Source organism: Salvia miltiorrhiza, chromosome 3 (assembly GCF_028751815.1).
Source record: "Salvia miltiorrhiza cultivar Shanhuang (shh) chromosome 3, IMPLAD_Smil_shh, whole genome shotgun sequence".
Taxonomy (NCBI): domain Eukaryota; kingdom Viridiplantae; phylum Streptophyta; class Magnoliopsida; order Lamiales; family Lamiaceae; genus Salvia; species Salvia miltiorrhiza.
Genome location: NC_080389.1, coordinates 58,736,150 through 58,757,057, shown reverse-complemented (window position 1 = coordinate 58,757,057; position 20,908 = coordinate 58,736,150). Strand labels below are relative to the sequence as shown.

The following is a 20,908-nucleotide window of genomic DNA, read 5'->3' as shown; positions in this document are numbered from 1 at the left end:
AATGCTACTTTGGTGGTGAAAAGACTATAAAATATGTCATTGACTAGTAGAAGATTTCGTACGTTATACAAATTATAATTAGGACAAAAATTTATTAATAATCCTTTTTAGAATATCCAAATTATTCTTCTTTGTAAACGGTGATCCGGGTTCAATTACCAATGATCGTCCTCCTAGATTAGAATTAAAAAAGGGAAACAATATGATGACATGTCCCAATATTTTTATTCTATATTTAAGTGAGAATGTATAATATCTTTAAGTTCTTGAATATTGGAAGAATAAAATAAAACATGCAAAAATAACTTTCTTCTAATTAAATCTCATACTATATAATATCCAAAGAAAGAAGTTGAATTTGTCAAAGATGATGGTTTTGAAGCATCGACATAGTTATGAAGTGAAGTCCATGTGCATATGGCAAATGGAGGCCGGATTCAATGCTAACATGTCTTTTCATTCATTAACTAAGATAGCTGCATTTGTCCCCATTTCCATGCCATATTGCTAAATCATATCTGTATTTTAAAATAATTTTATTTCTTTAATTGGGATAGGGATTTGGGAATCCTAGTTATAACCCAATCTTGTTGTAAGTTTGTGATTGGCGACTTTCATTTTTGTACACCTAAAATTTCAATCAAAATTATAATTTAATTCATTTCAGGCTATAAATTTAACCAAGATATCAAGATGGGTTGGATGCATTTTACAAAACTAGCAGAAAGAACATACGTTGTACGTGTAATTAATATTATTTTAATTGGTAATTTATTATTAAATCTATTAATTTATTATTTTTATTAGATAATTTATTGAATGAATATATTTATTTATAAGTCTTATCAATAGTTGTAGATATAAAGTATTCTTTATAAATTTGGGTGATAAATAAATATATATCAAAATAGATTTATATTTTATAAATATAATAATAAATACTAATAAAGATAAAATAAGCAATCTATAAGTTGTTCCTTAGACTGCCTTAGACTTTTTTTTCTATTAGTATAGATTCGATAGATGTTTCGATTTTGATAGTTGAAAATTATTGTTTCATTGTTTATTTTATACACCGGCTTCCTCTTTTCACAATGGCTCTTACTAATAACTTGAAAATAAGAAACTTGTGGATCATTTCAAAACAGAGATTGCAAATTTGGGCTGTCCCACTCCCATCCCATTTATGAAGCGGATAGATAAATTAATTACATTTATGTGTCTACCACGTATAAATTAATTGCAAACTTGTGGAGTATTTATTTATAATATTATCATTTTATGACGAGATCGCTGAAACAACAAAGTGGTGAAAACAAAACACTATATTATCTTAACTTATGGAGTAATTTTGTGAAGGTCGAGACCGTCACCTATGGGTATTTTGAGGACATCTGGACATCTATATAATACTCTGGTATACTCCCTCCGTACATAAAGACTAAAGAGTGTGTGGTGAAATGAAAAGCACGAATTTTAATAAAAAAATTTAGAAAATATGATTTTAATATTAAAGGGTAGTATTGAGCCCACCAAATTGTAAAAGTAAAGGACGATATTTTATAAATATTGAGTGTGAATGAGATTTAAAGTATAAATTGTTTTTCTAAAAAATGAAAACACACAATCTTTGTGGATGGAGTGAGTATCATTTATATATTTTCGTTCGTTTTATAAAAAAAATATTATTTTCATTTTTGGATATGACCACACACATCATTTTTTCTAAAAAGTAGTGGTCTCTTTCTCCACTCAATATATTAACTACCAAATATTTCTTAAAACATGTAACATTCCCCAAGTGATACATACTCTTTTACGGGATGGAGTGAGTATATAAAATTGTTTCCTTCATTTTCTCTTTTCTTCCTCCACTGTTCCACTATTTTTCTATATCTTTTTCTACCAATTTTTTTCCCTCTTTTCAAAATTATTTTCTAAACATCATCAAATTCAATCTATGAAAAAAAATATTCAATATGCATCTTCAGTTTAAGTTTGTCACAAAAAAAGTTAATATAGTATAAAAATCATAAAAAATGAATTTAAAACGAATAAGTTATGAAATATTGAAAACATTTTATATTCTCTCTTTTCATTATTTCTTATAATCTTTTATTTATGTTCGTGTATGAAAATATTGATTTATTTCTTAAAATATATATAGTTTGATTTTGTTTAATATATTTATTTATTTAAATATATCATTTATTTTTAATTTTTGGCGTACAATGTATAGATATGGATATACTAGTGCTACGTAAAACGGTGAAAAATTAAAATTTATCTACAAAACACACGTAAATATAAATAAATAAAATTTGAATCTGACCCGCATTAGAAACCGATACTACAAAATTAGAAATCAGAAGGCCCAGTTCACTAAAATCAAATTATTCATCAAGGAATAATATTTGGGCCTTACTAAATGGACTTCCACAGTTGCTGAAGCAATATATTTAGAATCTGGATTGCTCATTGGGCCTGTTTGTTTGTTTGTTTTTATTTTTTTCTGCTTCGATTTAAACATTTGTGTTCTCCAAAAAATTAACAACTACAGATTATGTTTTATATTTGTGCAAATCGAAATTAATACTTTATAACTATAATTGACAAAATGTGAAGATTTAATGGATGATTAATTTAATTTTCATGATTTGATTTGAAATTTTGCATATAAAATAACATTGATTTTTCTTTGTTTTGCAAATTAAAACGCCATTAAAATTGATCTAAACTCAATTCTAAATTGAATATTTCCTTTTCAATATTGTATTAGTTTGTACCCATCGTAAATAGAAGTTCAAAATCTATGGTGTGCCAAAAATGATATAGTTTCTCATAATAATAATAATAATAATAATAATAATAATAATAATAATAATAATAATAATAAAGTATGTAGATTATTACAAAACCCAACAAAAGCATTGAAACGTGGGGGCTTGTAACTAGGGATGTCAATACAGCCCGAAATCCGTGGGTCGACCCGAATAACCCGACAAAATTAGAGGGTTAGGGTTGAAAAATCGCAACCCGAAAAAACCTCCAGCCCGATTAGCCCGCACCCGACTAACCCGGAACCCGATAGGGCTAGCCCGAAAACCCGATGGGCTGGCCCGGTGGGCTGACGGAATTGTGACTGATGCATCCAGTTACAACTTCTGCTATGTTTAGATCTATGGTATTTGCTTAAATATATATGTAGCCTCATTAAAAAAAGTGAAATTAATTAGTTAGAATATATATATGTGTGTGTGTGCAATTTCATTAAAAAAGTGAAATTGATTACGGATTTTTTGTAGAAATTGATTATTAGTATCTCATTAGTTAGAAATTAATTATTAGTATCTCATTTTAAAGTGATACCAATTTTTTTTATTTTTTTTTCTGTCAATGAGACGTGCATGGCAAATCCACTAATTATTCAGTAATAATCCAGATTGATTCTAGTGCATTGATACATGTTAAATTTTACTATCTCATTTTAATATAATTTTGTTTATGTAATCTTGAATATCTTATATTTTTGCATTTCATGCTTTGCTATATAATTTATATCTTTAATATCTATGTATATTTTATACATTATACATTAGATCATTAGGAATAATAAAATACAAATGATAATTTTATTTTTACGCCTTTAACCTGATTAGCCCGATGGGCTAGCCCGAAACCCGAAAGTTTAGGGTTAGTGTTGAAGATTTACAATCCGAAAAAATCTCCAACCCGATTAGCCCGCACCCGACTAACCCGGAACCCGATAGGGCTAGCCCGAAAACCCGGTGGGCTGGCCCGATTGACATCCCTACTTGTAACCCTGCCGCGTAAATGCCCAACTGTGATAAAAATGCGATATTTGTAAGCAAGAAATAGAAGGGGCCATTAATTATTTATTTTGAGGCTCTATAAATAAAATCAGTTTATAAATATTTGATTGCTACAAGCCTACAACGCTGACATTTGTGCATTGTTTGTCAATGCTGCGGCTGAAGAATTATTTTCTAAAATGCAAGGGACGCGTACACACTATATAATTTCCTACACAAATACCATCATACATGCTCATTATTAAATGTTATTTCATTAATTAAATAATAGTTCAAGTCATATTTAATACACTGCTCATTCAAATGTCCACGGTAAATGCATACAATAATATATATATATATATAGATACAACGTCACACACATTAGTATGTTATTTCATAATAATAGTATGATGTGCATTTAATTTAAATACAATTCATTTGCAACTTCAAAGATATCTAGAATTTTCTAAGTAAAAATTATATTGTGTACTAATAAGATAGTTTAATAGACTAGCAGTTTGCCAGCATTCTAATATGTCATTTGAGTTTGTTCATTTGAGAAATTAGAACATAAGTATATTTGGGTGAGTCAAATGTCATCTTCGTGGAAATTTGTCTTCTATTATATATCACCAATAATCCATGCTTTTATTTATTCTTAGCCTTAATTAGGTGTTCCATTTCGTCAATATATTCTCGACTTAGGAAGAAAAAGTCAACCTATATATTAAATTAAAGGTTGATTAATTAACACTTTCTGAATAAATTACTAAAGAATTAGAGTATCAATATTTTCTTGGCCGTAGCAGTAAATGATTATTTAGTTATTGGAACAATTTTAGTTCTCCTACTTCACCACATTAATCTTTGTCTTAAATTAAATATCAATATATAGAAACATGATGATTTTTTTGAGAAATATATAAAACATGATGATAGGTAACAGTGTTCGCATGCGGATTTACTAAGTGTACATCGTAGAGCAATTAAGGATTCTAATTAATATATATACGTATATGTATGTAGAGTTCAATATAAAATGACTAGAGAAGATTATATAACATGTACGGTATGAAAATTATATATATGTGAATGCAATAAAATCCACTCTATGATAATAATAATTAAAAAAAAAATCAATTTAATGGGAGCGAACGCAAATAAAAAAAAGTGAAACAATTATATAGTTATACGTCATACTATTGTATTTGATCATATGTTACATTTGAAACTATTGTAAAAGGTAAAATATATTATTCATGTAGTAGTTCCATGTGCATTAATTACAACTATTACATAAGTAAAAGACTTACAAAATTCCAGATTAATTCATTCCAGCTAAATGTCAATCGGTACACCACTTTTCAATTAAAGTTAGTCAAACTCGATTTCTTAAAAACCAATATTTCAAGAGCTATTAATTACACTACTAAATGTCAAAGCTGAAAAAAAAATGTCAAATATAGTTGACTCATCGAATTGATTTTGTGTAATTGTGTGTTCATGATAAAACGAGCCTGCAGTTATCTTCAATGCATACAAGGTAAACTCATATATATTCACTTGCAATAATATGCAAATCATGTAATTGAGTCGATTTAGATTTCTTGACAAAAAAAAATGCCTGAACAAAATTAAATCGACCATCAATTCTGATCGGACCAATTTAACAAACTATAACAAATTCAGGTTATATATATATATAGGGAGAGGTTCAAGAAAGAACCATAAATAAAAAAAGAACGGAGAACCATTTTCAGCCATTCGATCATCAAGATTTACGGTGGATGCATCATCTTGTTGGATGAATATAGAACCTGGGTTCGAATCCTGAAGAAAGCATTTTTTTTTAATTTTAAATTTACTTTTTAATTTCCAGGTGACAAGGTATATTCTATCTGTGATACTACCAATTTTAGTGTGAAGGATTCCAAAAATGCAATCTTTACAGTATTTGAATAGACAAAATGTGTATCCAATTTTAGTAGTGCCCAATTTCCATTTCCAAGTAGTACACACCTCTCTCTCTCTCTCTCTTGATGCATCTTTTTGTTTTGTCTTGATTCTTGCTTGGTATGAAAATGGCATTTCACATTCAGATGATTTCATCTTCAACCAAATTAATTCCTTCCACATAAAGCAAAAGCCTTGTCGTCTCAAATCATGGTCCCAAAACAAGAAAAAGAATAATCTTTTTGTCTTTGTCCAAATATTTGTTTTAAAAATGTATGCTCCATGATTCATCACTCCTTGATGCAATGTTGTTATCGATGGGGGTGTAGAAGTTGGTGAGCAAAACTCCAGCTGCCTACCATTGACTTCCCACACATCATGGTATCCTCGTTGCCACACATGCATTTTTCTTTTAATTCCTTGTTTTTCAATTTTTCTTGCTTTCATTTTTAGGACAGGCCCACTAATTAATATTCTCATTACAAATTATCTACGAAAATCACAGAGATATTGCTGCTTTGGAACTTACAGGTGAGCAGACTCTCTCCAAACTCGAATCTTTTTTTTTAACGTATTTCTATCTTTAGAAATATGGGTTTTGGTTTTCTTTATGTTTTTTATATGATTATATAGTTTCATGATTTGAAGTTTTGGTGACTAAGAAAAGAGGGTTTGCAAGAGAAGTTTTGTTAGTGATGATTTTTGTGGGAATTCTTTGTTATGATTGTTAATGATATTGCTCCCCATGCCTATAGAGCTAAACCACATATATATGATTGATGAAATGATCATTTTGTGCTGCAATTCTTGCGTTTCTGTTTTTTGACTCATGTATAGGAACAAAATGCCTATTTTTCAAGAAATTGTTCCATAAATTTCCTTGATATTATATATATGTAGGCAATTGATGAAATGATTATTTTGTTGTGCAGCTCTTGTTTTTCTGTTTTTGACTCATTTATAGGATAAAAAATGCCTATTTCCATAAAACTGTTCCATAAATTTCAATCAAGAATTATGTAAGTTTAAATCTAAACTATGATAGATTTTGGCCTCGGCTTTTATCTGCAGTTAGCAGTTGTTTGTTGTTGAAGAATATGAGGTGCTTTCACTTCTCCAATGGTCATAATACTGATGAGCCACAGACCACGAAATTCGCATCAGGTGGCTCGTCCACGTCCATGTCCACGTCCACGGATCTTGATGTCAGAAAACTAGGGTCGGAGAACGTATCAGACATAAGCAGCGCGTCGTCTGCTAAGATCTCGTTCGCTAGCCTGTCTCAGAAGCACAGCAACCTCAGGGTGTTCACATTTGCAGAGCTGAAAGCTGCAACGAAGAGCTTCAGCCGCGCCCTCATGCTTGGAGAGGGCGGGTTTGGGCCCGTGTATAGGGGCGTTTTGAGGGAGAAGGCAGATTCGAGTAAACGGATTGACATTGCTGTTAAACAGCTCAGCAGCAGAGGATTACAGGCAAGCCATCTTCTCCTAACATTATTGCATTGAGGTAAAACAAAGATGTTGTTTGAGTACCAAACTGATGAATTCTTCAAAAGGGAACTTTGTAAAAAATCATGATCTTGTTTGTTCATTTGAGGCCGAGTTCTTGGCAATGAAAAATTGATTCCTTACGCGTTCGTGTAGGGGCACAAGGAGTGGGTGACAGAAGTGAATGTGCTTGGCATTGTTGATCATCCGAATCTTGTGAAGCTCGTAGGCTACTGTGCTGAAGACGACGAGAGAGGGATCCAACGCCTTCTGGTGTACGAGTACATGCCAAATCGGAGCGTGCAGGATCATATATCAAGTCGATTTCACGCACCTCTGCCATGGGCCACTAGGCTAAAAGTAGCTCAGGATGCTGCAAAGGGACTAGCATATCTTCATGAGGGCATGGAATTTCAGGTACATCAACTTTTGCCTCAACACAACTCTGTCTCTCGCGGCGTAACTTCATAAAGAGATGGATTTTGTGCAGATTATCTTCAGAGATTTCAAGTCATCAAACATTCTTTTGGATGAGCAGTGGAGTGCTAAGCTCTCAGATTTTGGGTTGGCCAAATTAGGCCCTGCAGATGGATTAAGTCATGTGTCTACTGCTGTATGCTCTCTCTCTCTCTCTTGATGAATGACCATTGAACATGATATAGCTTCAATCCTCTGCTCTGGCTAACTGGTCTTATAGTGATTTACTTCTTAGTGAGGGACCAAATTCATTTTTCAAATAGAACACTTAGTGAGGGAAGAACAGAGTAAATCTCACAAGTATGCATATTTTTACTTAACATGACCTACATTGCAAGAGCATGTTTGGTGATGCATTTGATGTGCAACAACAGGTTGTGGGGACCGTGGGATACGCTGCACCGGAGTACATCCAGACGGGGCGGCTGACAGCCAAGAGCGACGTGTGGAGCTACGGGATCTTCCTGTACGAGCTCATCACGGGGAGGCGCCCCTTTGACAGGAACCGGCCAAAAGATGAGCAGAAGCTCTTGGATTGGGTGAGGCCACACCTCTCGGACATGAAGAAGTTCGAGCAGATCATCGACCCTCGTCTCAACGGCAAGTACGACGTCAGGTCCGCTCAGAAGCTCGCAGCCATCGCCAACCGGTGTCTCATTAGGCACCCCAAGAACCGGCCTAGAATGAGTGAAGTTCTGGAGATGGTTAACCATGTTGTCAAAGCGATGAGCACTGATCAGAGCCCGGATGCCTCGTTCGAGCGCGCCCTTCTCGCGCCTGACAACGGCCGATCTTTGCAAGAACGTCTCAAGAGGAGGATTCTTGACCACATCAAGGGAGATCACAAGTGCTTGAGCTGGAGGTCGTGGAGGAGAGAAGTGGCGAGTCAAGAGATTTGACTGTTTTTGTATGAGAAAGTGATGGTGGAGATCATGCACATGCACACCAAGGGAGATTTTCTTATAGTTTCAAGTTGTTAATTTTAACTAAGTTTTGGTTTTCAAAAATGTAAATAAAATATGCTTGTACAAATCTTTCATTACGTTTTGACGTGTACTCATGCAATAGAATATGAAATCAAATATAGTATTTTCTTACGTGCTTGTATTGGCGAAGTAATAGGTGGTTAATGTTTAAGACCTGAGATCCTGAGTTCGAGTCCATCGTCGTGCCGTCTTTAACTTTTTTTATTTACTTATGTAATATATATAAAAAAATTATATAGTATTTTCATTGGGATAAATATAATTTGATAAATGAGATAAGTAAGACTGATATGATTAAAAGATGTGATTAAATAATTTATTTTATTTCAAAGTGATAAATAATTAATTGATTAGATGATTAAAATATGAATCGAATTATTCATTACGACCTCAATCATACAAACTAAATATGAGGTTACTTTGATGCTAGCTCATTTTCAATATAACTAATATATTTATGCTACATGTTAGATTTAGTACGTGATATTTTCTCTTAATTGAGAAAAAGAGGAATTCTTATCTTATGGAATCAAGCAACTTTATCAATCAATTTAAAGTTTATAAGTCACTCCTATCAACATCACATTTTTACACTTGGGGAAATTTGAGTACTCCACGCCTTCATTAAGTAACGTGGAGATCTATTATGTGATGTCGGCTTCTTTTTACACTATAAAATATAAATATAAATATAGATATATACATGTTTAATATTTAAGCCTTTTATCTTCTAAGAAATTTTATATATGTTTAAGCCTTTTATTTTAGATATGCTAAATTTATTTTATAATAGTAATATTCTTTAGTTATGATATATATTAAAATAAACATCCATAATTAAAATAAATTATATCTTGACTCCCTAACAATTATTCAGACAGAAATACGAATATATTGTCTCTTTTAATATTCTTTAATTTTCAAGTTTAATCTTCTCCCATAAAATAAAAGGAATCATAAAATCCCATTCACATATTTTTCGAATGGCGATATAGTTTTTTTCGTCACGTATTCTACTAATCTACAAAATCGAAACTTCCCCAAGTAGAAGAGGTTTATCGTATTACGTTATTTAATTTATATTTTTTTTTATTTGACAAATATAATGTACACATTAATTAAGGTTAAGCAAATTATTTGATAATACTAATTTTGTAAAATAAACTACTAAATTCAATATATATTAAAACTACTCATAATCTCAATCAATTCCGTAACATTAATAAAAAAATATTTAATACAACAAATAAAAAATCAATAACCCAATTATAAGAATGTAAAAAAAAAAAAAAAACTCAAGTACCGACCCAAAATTAAATAAAAATTCCTAAAGCATAAAAAAAACATTTAAAGTACTGAAAAATATGTAAATAAATTTTCTCTTACATAAATAATGGTAGCAATATCCAACGGCTCCACTGAGGCGAAGCGCCACCCAATCCATTTCGTGAAATCGGGCCCACTTAACGGCTTTCCAAGAACAGGCCGTCGGCAGCCACCGGATTTTCGCGCCGCCTACTTTCACATTCCAGCGCCCATAATTCACCATTCCTTCGACTGTTTCACTTTATTGACTTTTCCTATTTATTTTTTTTCTCTAATTTTATTTTCGGTGGAGCACCTGTTCGTTTCTTCAATTCCGTACCAAAAGGTTAGTAATAGTAATTAACAACAGATCACGCTTCTTCCCTTATAATTTTGGCATAGATGCACGCGAGAAATAAGGTATCGGATTTGTTTTCGAAATGATTTTGTGCGGGATCGAGGTTTCTTGATGTTTAAGGCTGGGATTGGGCTTTTGAGTTCTTGATTAGTAAAGCTGATTTTTTTATTTTATTTTTTAATACGTGTGAGCTTCCAAGAACAGATTTTTCATTGATTTTTGGCTTGTGGTGGTTGGGTGTTTATGGTTATAGCTGTGATGAATTGGATCTTTGAATTTTTGATGAACTGTGAGAAGTTACAAAAGTAGAAATTCAAATTAAAGTTAGGTTTACTTGATTACGTATGCCAAGACTATTTGCAAGATAGTGGAAAAGATCAAAGCTTGGGCAGAATTTAATGCAATTGGGAAGATGATGGATCATGTAAATGGAAAATTTGCTCTTTATTTCATTTTCTGTTTCTTGATTCCATTTGTGTGATATTTGGATATGAAATGAGGAGGGCATATTGCTTGAAAGAGACAATTTCTTACTAAATACAGTTTTTTCTGTTAATCTGCAGCAAGGATTTTCTTCGGATAATATATGAGAGTAGAGTATGACTATGTATGAGCAGGATCGTGATATGAGGTGGGATGGTTTTCACCTTATAGATGTTTGCTCTCTTTCAAATGGTTATCCAGAAACCGTCACATGTTACGCAAAGGATTTGTCTTGGACCGAGTCTGTGACGGAAGGTTTTTGTAATCCAGAACCCTCTTTTGAGGAAAATAATACACACGCGCCTCAGGAGGACTTCTCAAGGTTTCCTGCTGCATATCCATCAGAATTTTCGTCTACTGCAGATCACCATCATGGAGAGTCTAGTGCTGCTCTCGATTGGCCTGGTAATTCAGAATGGCACTCGAGCTCTGGTATGACATATCCCATTGTATGATACCTTTTGTAGATTAGTTTTGTTCCGTTTTCTTTGTTTCAGCTTGTGTATGATGCGTTTGCAGGGCTTCAGGCCGGAGAGTTATCACATGAGAACATTAATCAAGATTGCGTGCCTGAGATAGAAGATGAACCAGCGCTTTATGATGAAATGGGCAAAAGGCTGAATCAGATGGTTCCAGTTCCTGTAAGTTCATACGATTTTTTTTTTTTTTTTTTTTTTGTGATCAACGAGATAGTTTTCTTTCATGTGTAGCTTAGATATGTCTTGTTGCTCGAGTGGCTTATTATTTTCCACCTAACTCCTTTTACTGTTAATATTGGTCTTGATTTTGATATTGTGCTCGTTTCTGTTGCAGCATGTTCCTAAAATCAATGGAGAAATTCCATCCGCTGATGAAGTTTCATCGGATCATGAAAGACTTCTGAATAGGTCTCAGTTCCCTTTTTATTTTATATTTTTATTTTTACTTACACTAGCTGTGTTATGTTAGGCAATACCAGTAAGAACTTGAAATCTTGAGATTTTTGGGATTATTAAATTTATGGTTCAAACGAGTTGTTACTTGAGCTCATATTAATTAATTGAATTGTCAATAGGAAAATTGTGAGAGGCACTGAGGCAGAGTATTCTGTTAAAATAAATACAATAGGATAACTAAGTAATACATTAAGGGTGCGTTCACTTTGATGGATGGGAAAAGGAGGGATAACAAAAATTTATGCCTTTAAATGTCTATTTTCTTTTCCCACATTTTACACAAAAGAGAAGTACATCATTTTCCCTTCCTTATTTTCACTTCAAAGAGGGATAATATAAACTGTGGCCCAAAAGAAATCCATTTGACAATGGTGTGCAACAAAAAAAAAGGTTTTCTATGTATAGGTGGTTTCTCAACTGATGCAATGTTGTTCTCTCCAATCTATTTTTATATGGCTTGTTTTGTGATTACCTCTTTTCTTATATTTTTTTATTCTTGTTTTCGGTGTACACACCAGGTTGCAGTTATATGACCTAGTCGAACTCAAAATTCTGGGAGATGGTAACTGTCAGGTTAGTTCCATGATATATCGACATATAAATAATAATGGTTTTTGAGATTTGGAGTTGGCCCTTCTTATGCTTTGTAATACACAATCCTTCCCAGTCCGTGGCTTACCGTGTCTTTGTTGTTCTTTCTGCAGTTCCGTTCGCTGTCAGATCAAATATACCGAACACCAGAGCATCACAACTTTGTGAGAGAACAAATTGTCAATCAGGTTTGCTTGTGATTAAGATATGACATATTATCTCTACAATCATAATTAGCAAATCGATCTTGCCACTTTGTCGTGCCTATCTATATTCTGATGCTGCCTTTACGTGCCAACTATCAGCTGAAGTCGCAACCGGAGATGTATGCCAATTATGTCCCCATGGCTTACGGTGACTACTTGAAGAAAATGAGCAAGTATAGTACCATCTAAATCCGATGCTCTCTTTCACTTCGAGAAACGTCTATATCTACGTCTCTAAACAACTTTGCATGAATGCAGAAGTGGGGAATGGGGAGATCATGTCACACTGCAGGCTGCTGCTGATTGCGTATGATTTCTCATTATGCTCGTCACTCTCTCTGCTATACTCGTATCGTCCTTTTCATCTTATGATATCATGAATATAAATAATATTCTACATGGATATTCACTTGAGTTCATGATTCACCGTGTTCTTTTTCTCTTTGGCCGGGCATCTTCTCACGAAGCACAGCGTATTTAAGCATTTAGAAAGTAATCCAATATGTTTCACAAACACACACACACACACACAAACTAAACCAAAGAAATTGAATTTCATACACCTCTGACTTGTCTCCATTTTGTGGCATTCTTGCATGACTCTTGATCTTAGTGAATTTGAACGAACTGTGCTATCTATTGCTTCGTTGCAGTATGGCGTCAGGATCATTGTCCTTACTTCGTTCAAGGATACGTGCTACATTGAGATTCTTCCACAATTTGAGAAATCAAACAGGAGTAAGCTTGTTTATGTTTTATGTTCATTATTCTCTGCCTTCCTCTTTTTATCTTTTCTGCACTCGGGGCTGAGGGCAACGGGTTCGATTAGGAGTGCAAAAGGGACAGTTTAGTCATTTTGGTTAGTAATGTGCTTATAAGTTGAAACTTGATATCTTTGTTTAAATGCAGTTATCTTGCTGAGCTTTTGGGCCGAAGTGCACTACAATTCGATTTATCCTTGTGGAGGTAAAGACTGTCGAAGAAATTCTTCACGAACGTCGTTTTTGTGTCTTTTCTTATACATTATTGTGTATGTAGAGTCGCCCGTTGAAGGTGGTAAGAAGAAGAAGAGGTCGTGGTGGACGTGAACTGAGAGCGTCGTTGCATCGGATGTCGAGTTTCGGAGCATGGAGGGATCATAGCTGGTCCATTGTTGTACATGGATGGAAGATGGTATCTTTACTAATTACACGGTATTGTGTTGGTCTCCCGTTGTATATATGTATAACAATTTTGATGCCACTAGAAATGCAATTGGAGGAGTAGGGAACACATAATTGTAGTTTAATTTGTATGATCACCAATGTAATAATATATATTCACCTTTTCATTTTACTAGCTTTGCTCTCCTCTGCCATGTACGAGAATGTTTTTAGATTTATTTTTTATAAATAAAAATATTAATTCAATTTTTATATATATCAAAAATTGAAAATTATGTTTAATTGCAACTTTGTTCATAGTTAATTTGTTTTCTCAAATGTACAGTTTGTTGCAATTTCTCCTCATAACAAAAACTTGGCCAAATTAAGTGAACAACATAGTTGCAATTTCACTTAAGTGCACGTTAAATTTATAGTTTTTTTTTTATTAAAAAAAAAGATCTAAAAAGTTTCTACGAAGTCAAAATTTCGAACTATAATTCAAAAATAACTCTAAATTAAATTAGCTACACAAGTAGGACATAATTAGAGCAATAATCTTCTCCTAACTTCTTTGATTCTTTTGTATTTTCCCATTTTGTAATTTATACTCATTGATCAGTGCCATGTATATGCAAACTTCCCTTAAAATCGTTATTTGACAATCAATAAAATCTCATATTTACAATGAGATTACAAGAAAAAAATATCCAATCTTGAGGATTTAAATGCGCTTGTATTTGACACATATATATAGGCCATGTTATGTACATGAAAGAAGTCACCACCACAAAATTTCCAACACAAAAAGTTGTTTCTTCTTTGAATTATTTCACAATCATAAATGGCAAAATTGATCTTGGCATCTTTATTGTTAGTGATTTTTAACGCAGCCCTCGTCTCAGGTAACCATATCCACAATATTATCAACTAATCTCTTATATATTTATCATGAAATAGACTAATTGCTAAAAAAATCATCACTTTCGGGTTTTGATACATTTTACAATTTTAACACCATCTTCATTTTTTATCTATAGTAACTTCGACATTAATCTTTTCAGCGCTACATTGCTACGAATCAAAATGTAGAAATCATCATTCAAACATTTTAAAAGTGGTGCAGAAATTTTAAAATGAATCTAAAGTGAAGATTTATTTAACACTTAACCCTTATCAAATCCAATAAAATCTTTGAATTGCCCTAGAAATCAGATATGAGATCCTCTATTTGAAGAAGGCGCGTCTCGTCTACCAACCAAGATCTAAAAATAACAATAAATCAAATTTTTTGAGAGGGAAAAAAATTGATTTATTGTTATAATTTTTTTTTTCTCATCAAAAAAATTTGATATATCACTTCTTTTCTCTTTTTATTTGGACAGGTTCATCTAGAATGACGAAAGACAGTGGCGGATCCACATGCAGGCTAGGGTGGGCTGAAGCCCACTCTCAAACTTGCAGTTTTTTTTAAAAAAAAAACTAATTTAATTATTATTTACACTAATATATATATATATATATATAATTTGTTTAAATAGTTTCTATATTTAAATCAATTAATCAACTTAATTTAGTATCAATTAATAGATTTTCAATTTTAATTTTAATAATCTGTGTAGATAATTGCATATTTCTTTATTTAAAGGTAATTAATTTAAATATAAATATACCAAAATTCAGTAATAGTTTGTGGATTTATAGCCAATTAACGTCTCAAAAAATATGTTGTGAAATACTGATCTATAACTTTATAGTTAATTATAGAATTGAAAAAATACTAAAATTCACTAATAGTTTGTGGATTTACAACCAATTAACGTCTCAAAAAATATGTTGTGAAATATTGATCTATAAAAAGTAATTAAAAGTTCCAAAAACTCTTTCTACACTAATAGAAAATTTGAAAGAAAAAATATCTAGGTATTTTGGTGAAAACTTTAAAGAGATAATAGTATTCATTAGATAAAAAAAAAAGTTTTGTCAAAATCTTGATTATTCATTTGATAAGGCTCTAGCTATAAAATAATTTCATCTTCATTTTAATGCTATTATTTTTGTTAGAGCTATTTTATATAATATAAAAAACTTACAAAATTTTATTTTCTAAATATAATATTCTAAAAAATATAGATTATAATAGAATTTGGGTTGGGATAATCCCGAACTCTCATACAAGTTTAACCCCCTCCAATGTAAATTTCTGGCTCCGTCACTGACGAAAGAAGAAAAGAAAGAAAAGCTTTGCCAAATGTAGGTAAAGTTTGATTGCAGAGTAGATGAAAAGGGATTTTTATGTTGCCATGAGGTATGTGATGATGTTTTAAAAGAGCAGAATAAGATTATGTGATGATGTTTTAAAAGGGCATAATAAGATTATAGGGTCCAGTTGTGTCGTTCCTTATGTGCCGCATACCACTAATTAATGTCAAGATTATTATCTCCTCCTCCCACGCCAAAAGAAATTCTGTAAGCATACCACTAATTAATGTCAAGATTATTATCTCCTCCTCCCACGCCAAAAGAAATTCTGTAAAAGAGACTGCCTCTTAATATAGTTTTGTCTAATTATCGGGGCTAAAGTGCAAATTCTCCCAGTTCAATCTGCTATAAATTAAAAACCACGATTTAGGGTTTCTGTTCTCTCAAACTCACTCATAGCGGAGCAGCCGTCGAAGAACGTAAAATACCGCAGCTGCTCGATTCCAACCCTAAAAATGGTGCCTTTCTTCGATCTAATTCCTTTGCTTGTTTTTCTGTACGATTGTGTAATCATTTTGATTTGTAACTAATTGCTATTGATTTTCGAGCTGCAGTCTCTTGTAGCTAATGAAGATTTCCAGCACATTCTGCGTGTGCAGAACACGAACGTGGACGGAAAGCAGAAGATCATGTTCGCCATGACCTCAATCAAGGGTATTGGTCGCCGTTTCGCCAACATCGTCTGCAAGAAAGCCGATGTTGATATGAATAAGAGGTTTGGTTTTCTCTCTCGATACAGTTTGCTATCTCTCTCTCTTCCAGTGTTCGTGCTGGCGGAAAGCTCTCTTTGTATGTTGTTTGAAAGTTAGCTTGAAACGTGTTTCGCTTAGTTTAGGTGGAATTGAGGACTCATTATGTGATTTTCAATGTGACTTTTTTCCCCCAACAATAATATAACTCTGTGCTATTCCAGTTGATTTGTTCGGTTTATTACTCTTTCGCTAATCGCATTGCAGAGGGAATTTTGTGATACGACTAATAATTATTTTTTGTGGAGATAAATGAGATGCTTCAATGATGATTTATTAGTTCTGCTAATTTGAGATACCTTTATGTAGTTGTAATTATAAACACACGATCTGTACTTTGCTGCACCACTATATTATAAAACTAATGGGTTTGCATTTGAAGTTGTTGAATTTTTAAGCTGTCTATTGGCAGTTTTTGCCATCTCTTGCTGGGATGATATTTATATCAATCTATTAAATGGAATAAACAAATACGAGGAGCTTTAGTTTTTGTTTCTTTTTTGCTCAAGTCCATTAATTTGACCCATCTGTTGATGTTTGGTTTTTTGACCTCATATTGATACCATTTTGATTTTCATTTTCTGCTAACTGATTATAGTTAGTTATGTTTTTCTATATGGCCCTGTGGTCTCTAAATTTTCCATGTTGAATACCTAGAACGGTGCTATGGATATTGAACATCTATTCTCATGTTTTTTATTATTCTTCCACATTTTAAAGCTATTGCTACTATATATAATTCCATTTTTTCATGGATGAGGTTGGTTGAAAATCAGATTTGGCTTAGTTTCGAAATCAATTTTCCTGCTTTTATAAGACTAATCAAGCGGTCTCATACTCTTAGGGTGCGTTTACTTTGATGAGAGAAAAAGTATATTTTCACTCATTTCCTACCATTTTCAAATGTTTACTATGATAGAAAATTTTCTCCGGGCAGGGTGTAATATTTTCTCGAGCAGCTTCTTTTCATTCCCTTTCTCTCAGTAAACAAAAAAAAGGAGAAAATGATAATATTTTCTCATCTTTTCTTATCCATCATTTTCCATTGAAAATTTTACAACCGAAGTAAACGCACAGTTGGACATTTTCCATTGATCTGAGTTTTGTTGTCTCTGTATTTGCCTTCAACTTTTTGTCAGACTTCAAGTTGTGGTGCAAGTAATCTGAACTAATACTGTCTTTCGCAGGGCTGGTGAACTCACTGCTGCTGAACTTGATAGCTTGATGGTTATTGTGGCAAACCCCCGTCAGTTCAAGATTCCCGACTGGTTTTTGAACAGGAAGAAGGATTACAAGGATGGCAAGTTTTCCCAGGTGACATCAAACGCTCTTGACATGAAGCTTAGGGATGATCTTGAGCGATTAAAGAAGATCAGGTATGATTTTAGATTTGATACCTCTATTTTATATCAAGGTCTTGCTTGTATCTAATTGTATTTGTGTGCACTACTTTCAGAAACCACCGTGGTCTCCGTCACTACTGGGGCCTTCGCGTGCGTGGACAACACACCAAGACCACTGGTCGTAGGGGAAAGACAGTGGGTGTCTCCAAGAAGCGATGAGCGTTATCTTTTCTATTTATCTCTTTGTTATGGATACTTTTGTTTTGTTTTAGGCTTTGCAAGCGCCTATAAGAGATTTACATGACCGGCTCTTGTTATCTTTGTTTTGGATTCCAATATTAATTTTGATCATGGTTTTTAAGACTCGGTAAATCAATGGTAAGGAACTTTTCTCTTTGGTTCATTGATTTTCTATTTTAGAAAAGTAATTAATTTTGCATTTTGCGAGGGTTTCTATACTTTGGTTTGGATTTATTTCAACTAGTTGTACTTATTTATACTTCTTCACGTCATGGTATGGAATTGGATTACTGTTTTCTTTGCCTAGTCTCCAAATTTTTTTGAATTGGAATAATTAATATTGGGCTTGGCGATTACGTAATTTAATCATTAGAGTTGAGTTTGCGTTTGATATGTTGCTATTCTTCGTAGTTTTCCATCAAGACATCTATAGCTGAAGAAATCTCTGCAAACCATATGAGATTAAACCTAAGAATGTTTTGTTTTGCGAGTTGGGTTTCCTACTGAACATTTATGTTATCAAATGAGTATTGTCTTCATCTCTAGTAGATTTTGGTGAAGTTTGAAAATAAAATAGAGAATTTTGTTCGTGTTGATGAATCCAATTGAACATTATATTTATTGAAAACCGTCGGTTGAAAGAGTTCCCCACCAAATTATTTTCTGAACTAATTGAGTTTCGCAATTCAGGCTATCGACGATCATCGAGTCGAAATGATTTATAGTAAACAAGTTAAGTTAAATAAGATAAGAGAAATCCGATTAGTCGATTGGGCTACCATATCCATAAGTGGAGTTTACAAGCCCAAGTTTGCAAGGCCCTAAAACTGTACAACTGAGCAACGCCTTTCACAGATTTGTTGCACCAAAGAAATAATAGTATGAAGTTTGATCCACTGTGGAAAGGAAAAAATTCGTATTTATGCCGTTATATTTTACTTATTTATAATTTCTACTTTTATTCGTTAAAGGTGTGTTTGTATATTTTATTTATGTCAAAATAGGTCACTGCATAGTAGTTGTTCGAGTCAATATTAGGTAACAGAAGGAATGATTTGATTTTATAAACGAAAGTAATTGGTTTACAAATGAAAATTCAAGCCTTCCTTTTTTTTTTTGCTAATGAAAGTAAACGGATTTAAATATGAAATTTTTTGTTATAAGAATGGTTTATTAATTGAAAGAATTTTCGATACAAATATTCAGATTTAGTTGCTTAGCGTTGAACTTGACCTTTCTAAATGCAGTATTACTGGGCCAATCGGTTTAATAAATGTGTTGGGCAGCTTCTATAAGGCTGAAATTATTATGGCCCAATCTTGCTCCAAAGCTAGTTTTGATAGCTCTATCACTAATCAATCTAGATATCGTTAGCCCAAAAGATTGTTGTAAGAAATCAGTAAAGATCTCATTTTCGAAAATACGAGGCAATCAATGACTTGCAGTTTAAAAAAAAAAAAAACTAATTTAATTATTATTTACACTAATATATATATATATATATATAATTTGTTTAAATAGTTTCTATATTTAAATCAATTAATCAACTTAATTTAGTATCAATTAATAGATTTTCAATTTTAATTTTAATAATCTGTGTAGATAATTGCATATTTCTTTATTTAAAGGTAATTAATTTAAATATAAATATACCAAAATTCAGTAATAGTTTGTGGATTTATAGCCAATTAACGTCTCAAAAAATATGTTGTGAAATACTGATCTATAACTTTATAGTTAATTATAGAATTGAAAAAATACTAAAATTCACTAATAGTTTGTGGATTTACAACCAATTAACGTCTCAAAAAATATGTTGTGAAATATTGATCTATAAAAAGTAATTAAAAGTTCCAAAAACTCTTTCTACACTAATAGAAAATTTGAAAGAAAAAATATCTAGGTATTTTGGTGAAAACTTTAAAGAGATAATAGTATTCATTAGATAAAAAAAAAAGTTTTGTCAAAATCTTGATTATTCATTTGATAAGGCTCTAGCTATAAAATAATTTCATCTTCATTTTAATGCTATTATTTTTGTTAGAGCTATTTTATATAATATAAAAAACTTACAAAATTTTATTTTCTAAATATAATATTCTAAAAAATATAGATTATAATAGAATTTGGGTTGGGATAATCCCGAACTCTCATACAAGTTTAACCCCCTCCAATGTAAATTTCTGGCTCCGTCACTGACGAAAGAAGAAAAGAAAGAAAAGCTTTGCCAAATGTAGGTAAAGTTTGATTGCAGAGTAGATGAAAAGGGATTTTTATGTTGCCATGAGGTATGTGATGATGTTTTAAAAGAGCAGAATAAGATTATGTGATGATGTTTTAAAAGGGCATAATAAGATTATAGGGTCCAGTTGTGTCGTTCCTTACGTGCCGCATACCACTAATTATTGTAATTGTTACTACTATTGTGATAATTAAATAATTCTATATTTATAAAATGCATTACAAATAATGTATTGTAATTGTTACTACTATTGTGATAATTAAATAATTCTATATTTATAAAATGCATTACAAATAATGTTGTGATTTCGGTCACTTTATTCGTGGATTTAAAT

At 32.2% G+C, this 20,908-nt stretch overlaps 3 protein-coding genes across 10 annotated transcripts; all 3 read left to right on the top strand.

Moving 5' to 3' along the window:
• Positions 1-5,801: 5,801 nt before the first annotated feature.
• On the top strand, positions 5,802-8,827 carry LOC131014830 (serine/threonine-protein kinase PCRK1-like). 3 transcript variants are annotated; one of them, XM_057942941.1, is made up of 6 exons: positions 5,802-6,149; positions 6,274-6,299; positions 6,840-7,240; positions 7,412-7,672; positions 7,746-7,868; positions 8,107-8,827. In XM_057942941.1, the coding sequence occupies exons 3-6, from the start codon at positions 6,866-6,868 to the stop codon at positions 8,629-8,631; spliced, it is 1,284 nt and encodes a 427-aa protein (XP_057798924.1). In that variant the 5' UTR covers positions 5,802-6,149; positions 6,274-6,299; positions 6,840-6,865; the 3' UTR covers positions 8,632-8,827. The 3 variants fall into 3 exon arrangements, with proteins under 3 accessions (XP_057798924.1, XP_057798923.1, XP_057798922.1); XM_057942940.1 differs by having other exon boundaries at positions 5,804-6,299; XM_057942939.1 differs by lacking the exon at positions 5,802-6,149 and having other exon boundaries at positions 6,286-7,240.
• An 876-nt stretch (positions 8,828-9,703) lies between these two features.
• On the top strand, positions 9,704-13,931 carry LOC131014827 (OVARIAN TUMOR DOMAIN-containing deubiquitinating enzyme 12-like). 6 transcript variants are annotated; one of them, XM_057942937.1, is made up of 11 exons: positions 9,704-10,369; positions 10,945-11,296; positions 11,384-11,505; positions 11,678-11,751; positions 12,318-12,372; positions 12,504-12,578; positions 12,696-12,769; positions 12,855-12,903; positions 13,250-13,334; positions 13,506-13,562; positions 13,635-13,931. In XM_057942937.1, the coding sequence occupies exons 2-11, from the start codon at positions 10,981-10,983 to the stop codon at positions 13,682-13,684; spliced, it is 957 nt and encodes a 318-aa protein (XP_057798920.1). In that variant the 5' UTR covers positions 9,704-10,369; positions 10,945-10,980; the 3' UTR covers positions 13,685-13,931. The 6 variants fall into 6 exon arrangements, with proteins under 6 accessions (XP_057798920.1, XP_057798915.1, XP_057798917.1 ...); XM_057942936.1 differs by having other exon boundaries at positions 10,108-10,443; XM_057942935.1 differs by having other exon boundaries at positions 10,108-10,805.
• A 2,067-nt stretch (positions 13,932-15,998) lies between these two features.
• Positions 15,999-18,495, top strand: LOC131014826 (40S ribosomal protein S18-like). Its single transcript, XM_057942931.1, has 4 exons — positions 15,999-16,458; positions 16,555-16,715; positions 17,937-18,125; positions 18,206-18,495. Exons 1-4 carry the CDS (start codon positions 16,456-16,458, stop codon positions 18,309-18,311), a joined length of 459 nt encoding a protein of 152 aa, XP_057798914.1. The 5' UTR covers positions 15,999-16,455; the 3' UTR covers positions 18,312-18,495.
• The last annotated feature ends 2,413 nt before the right edge of the window (positions 18,496-20,908 follow it).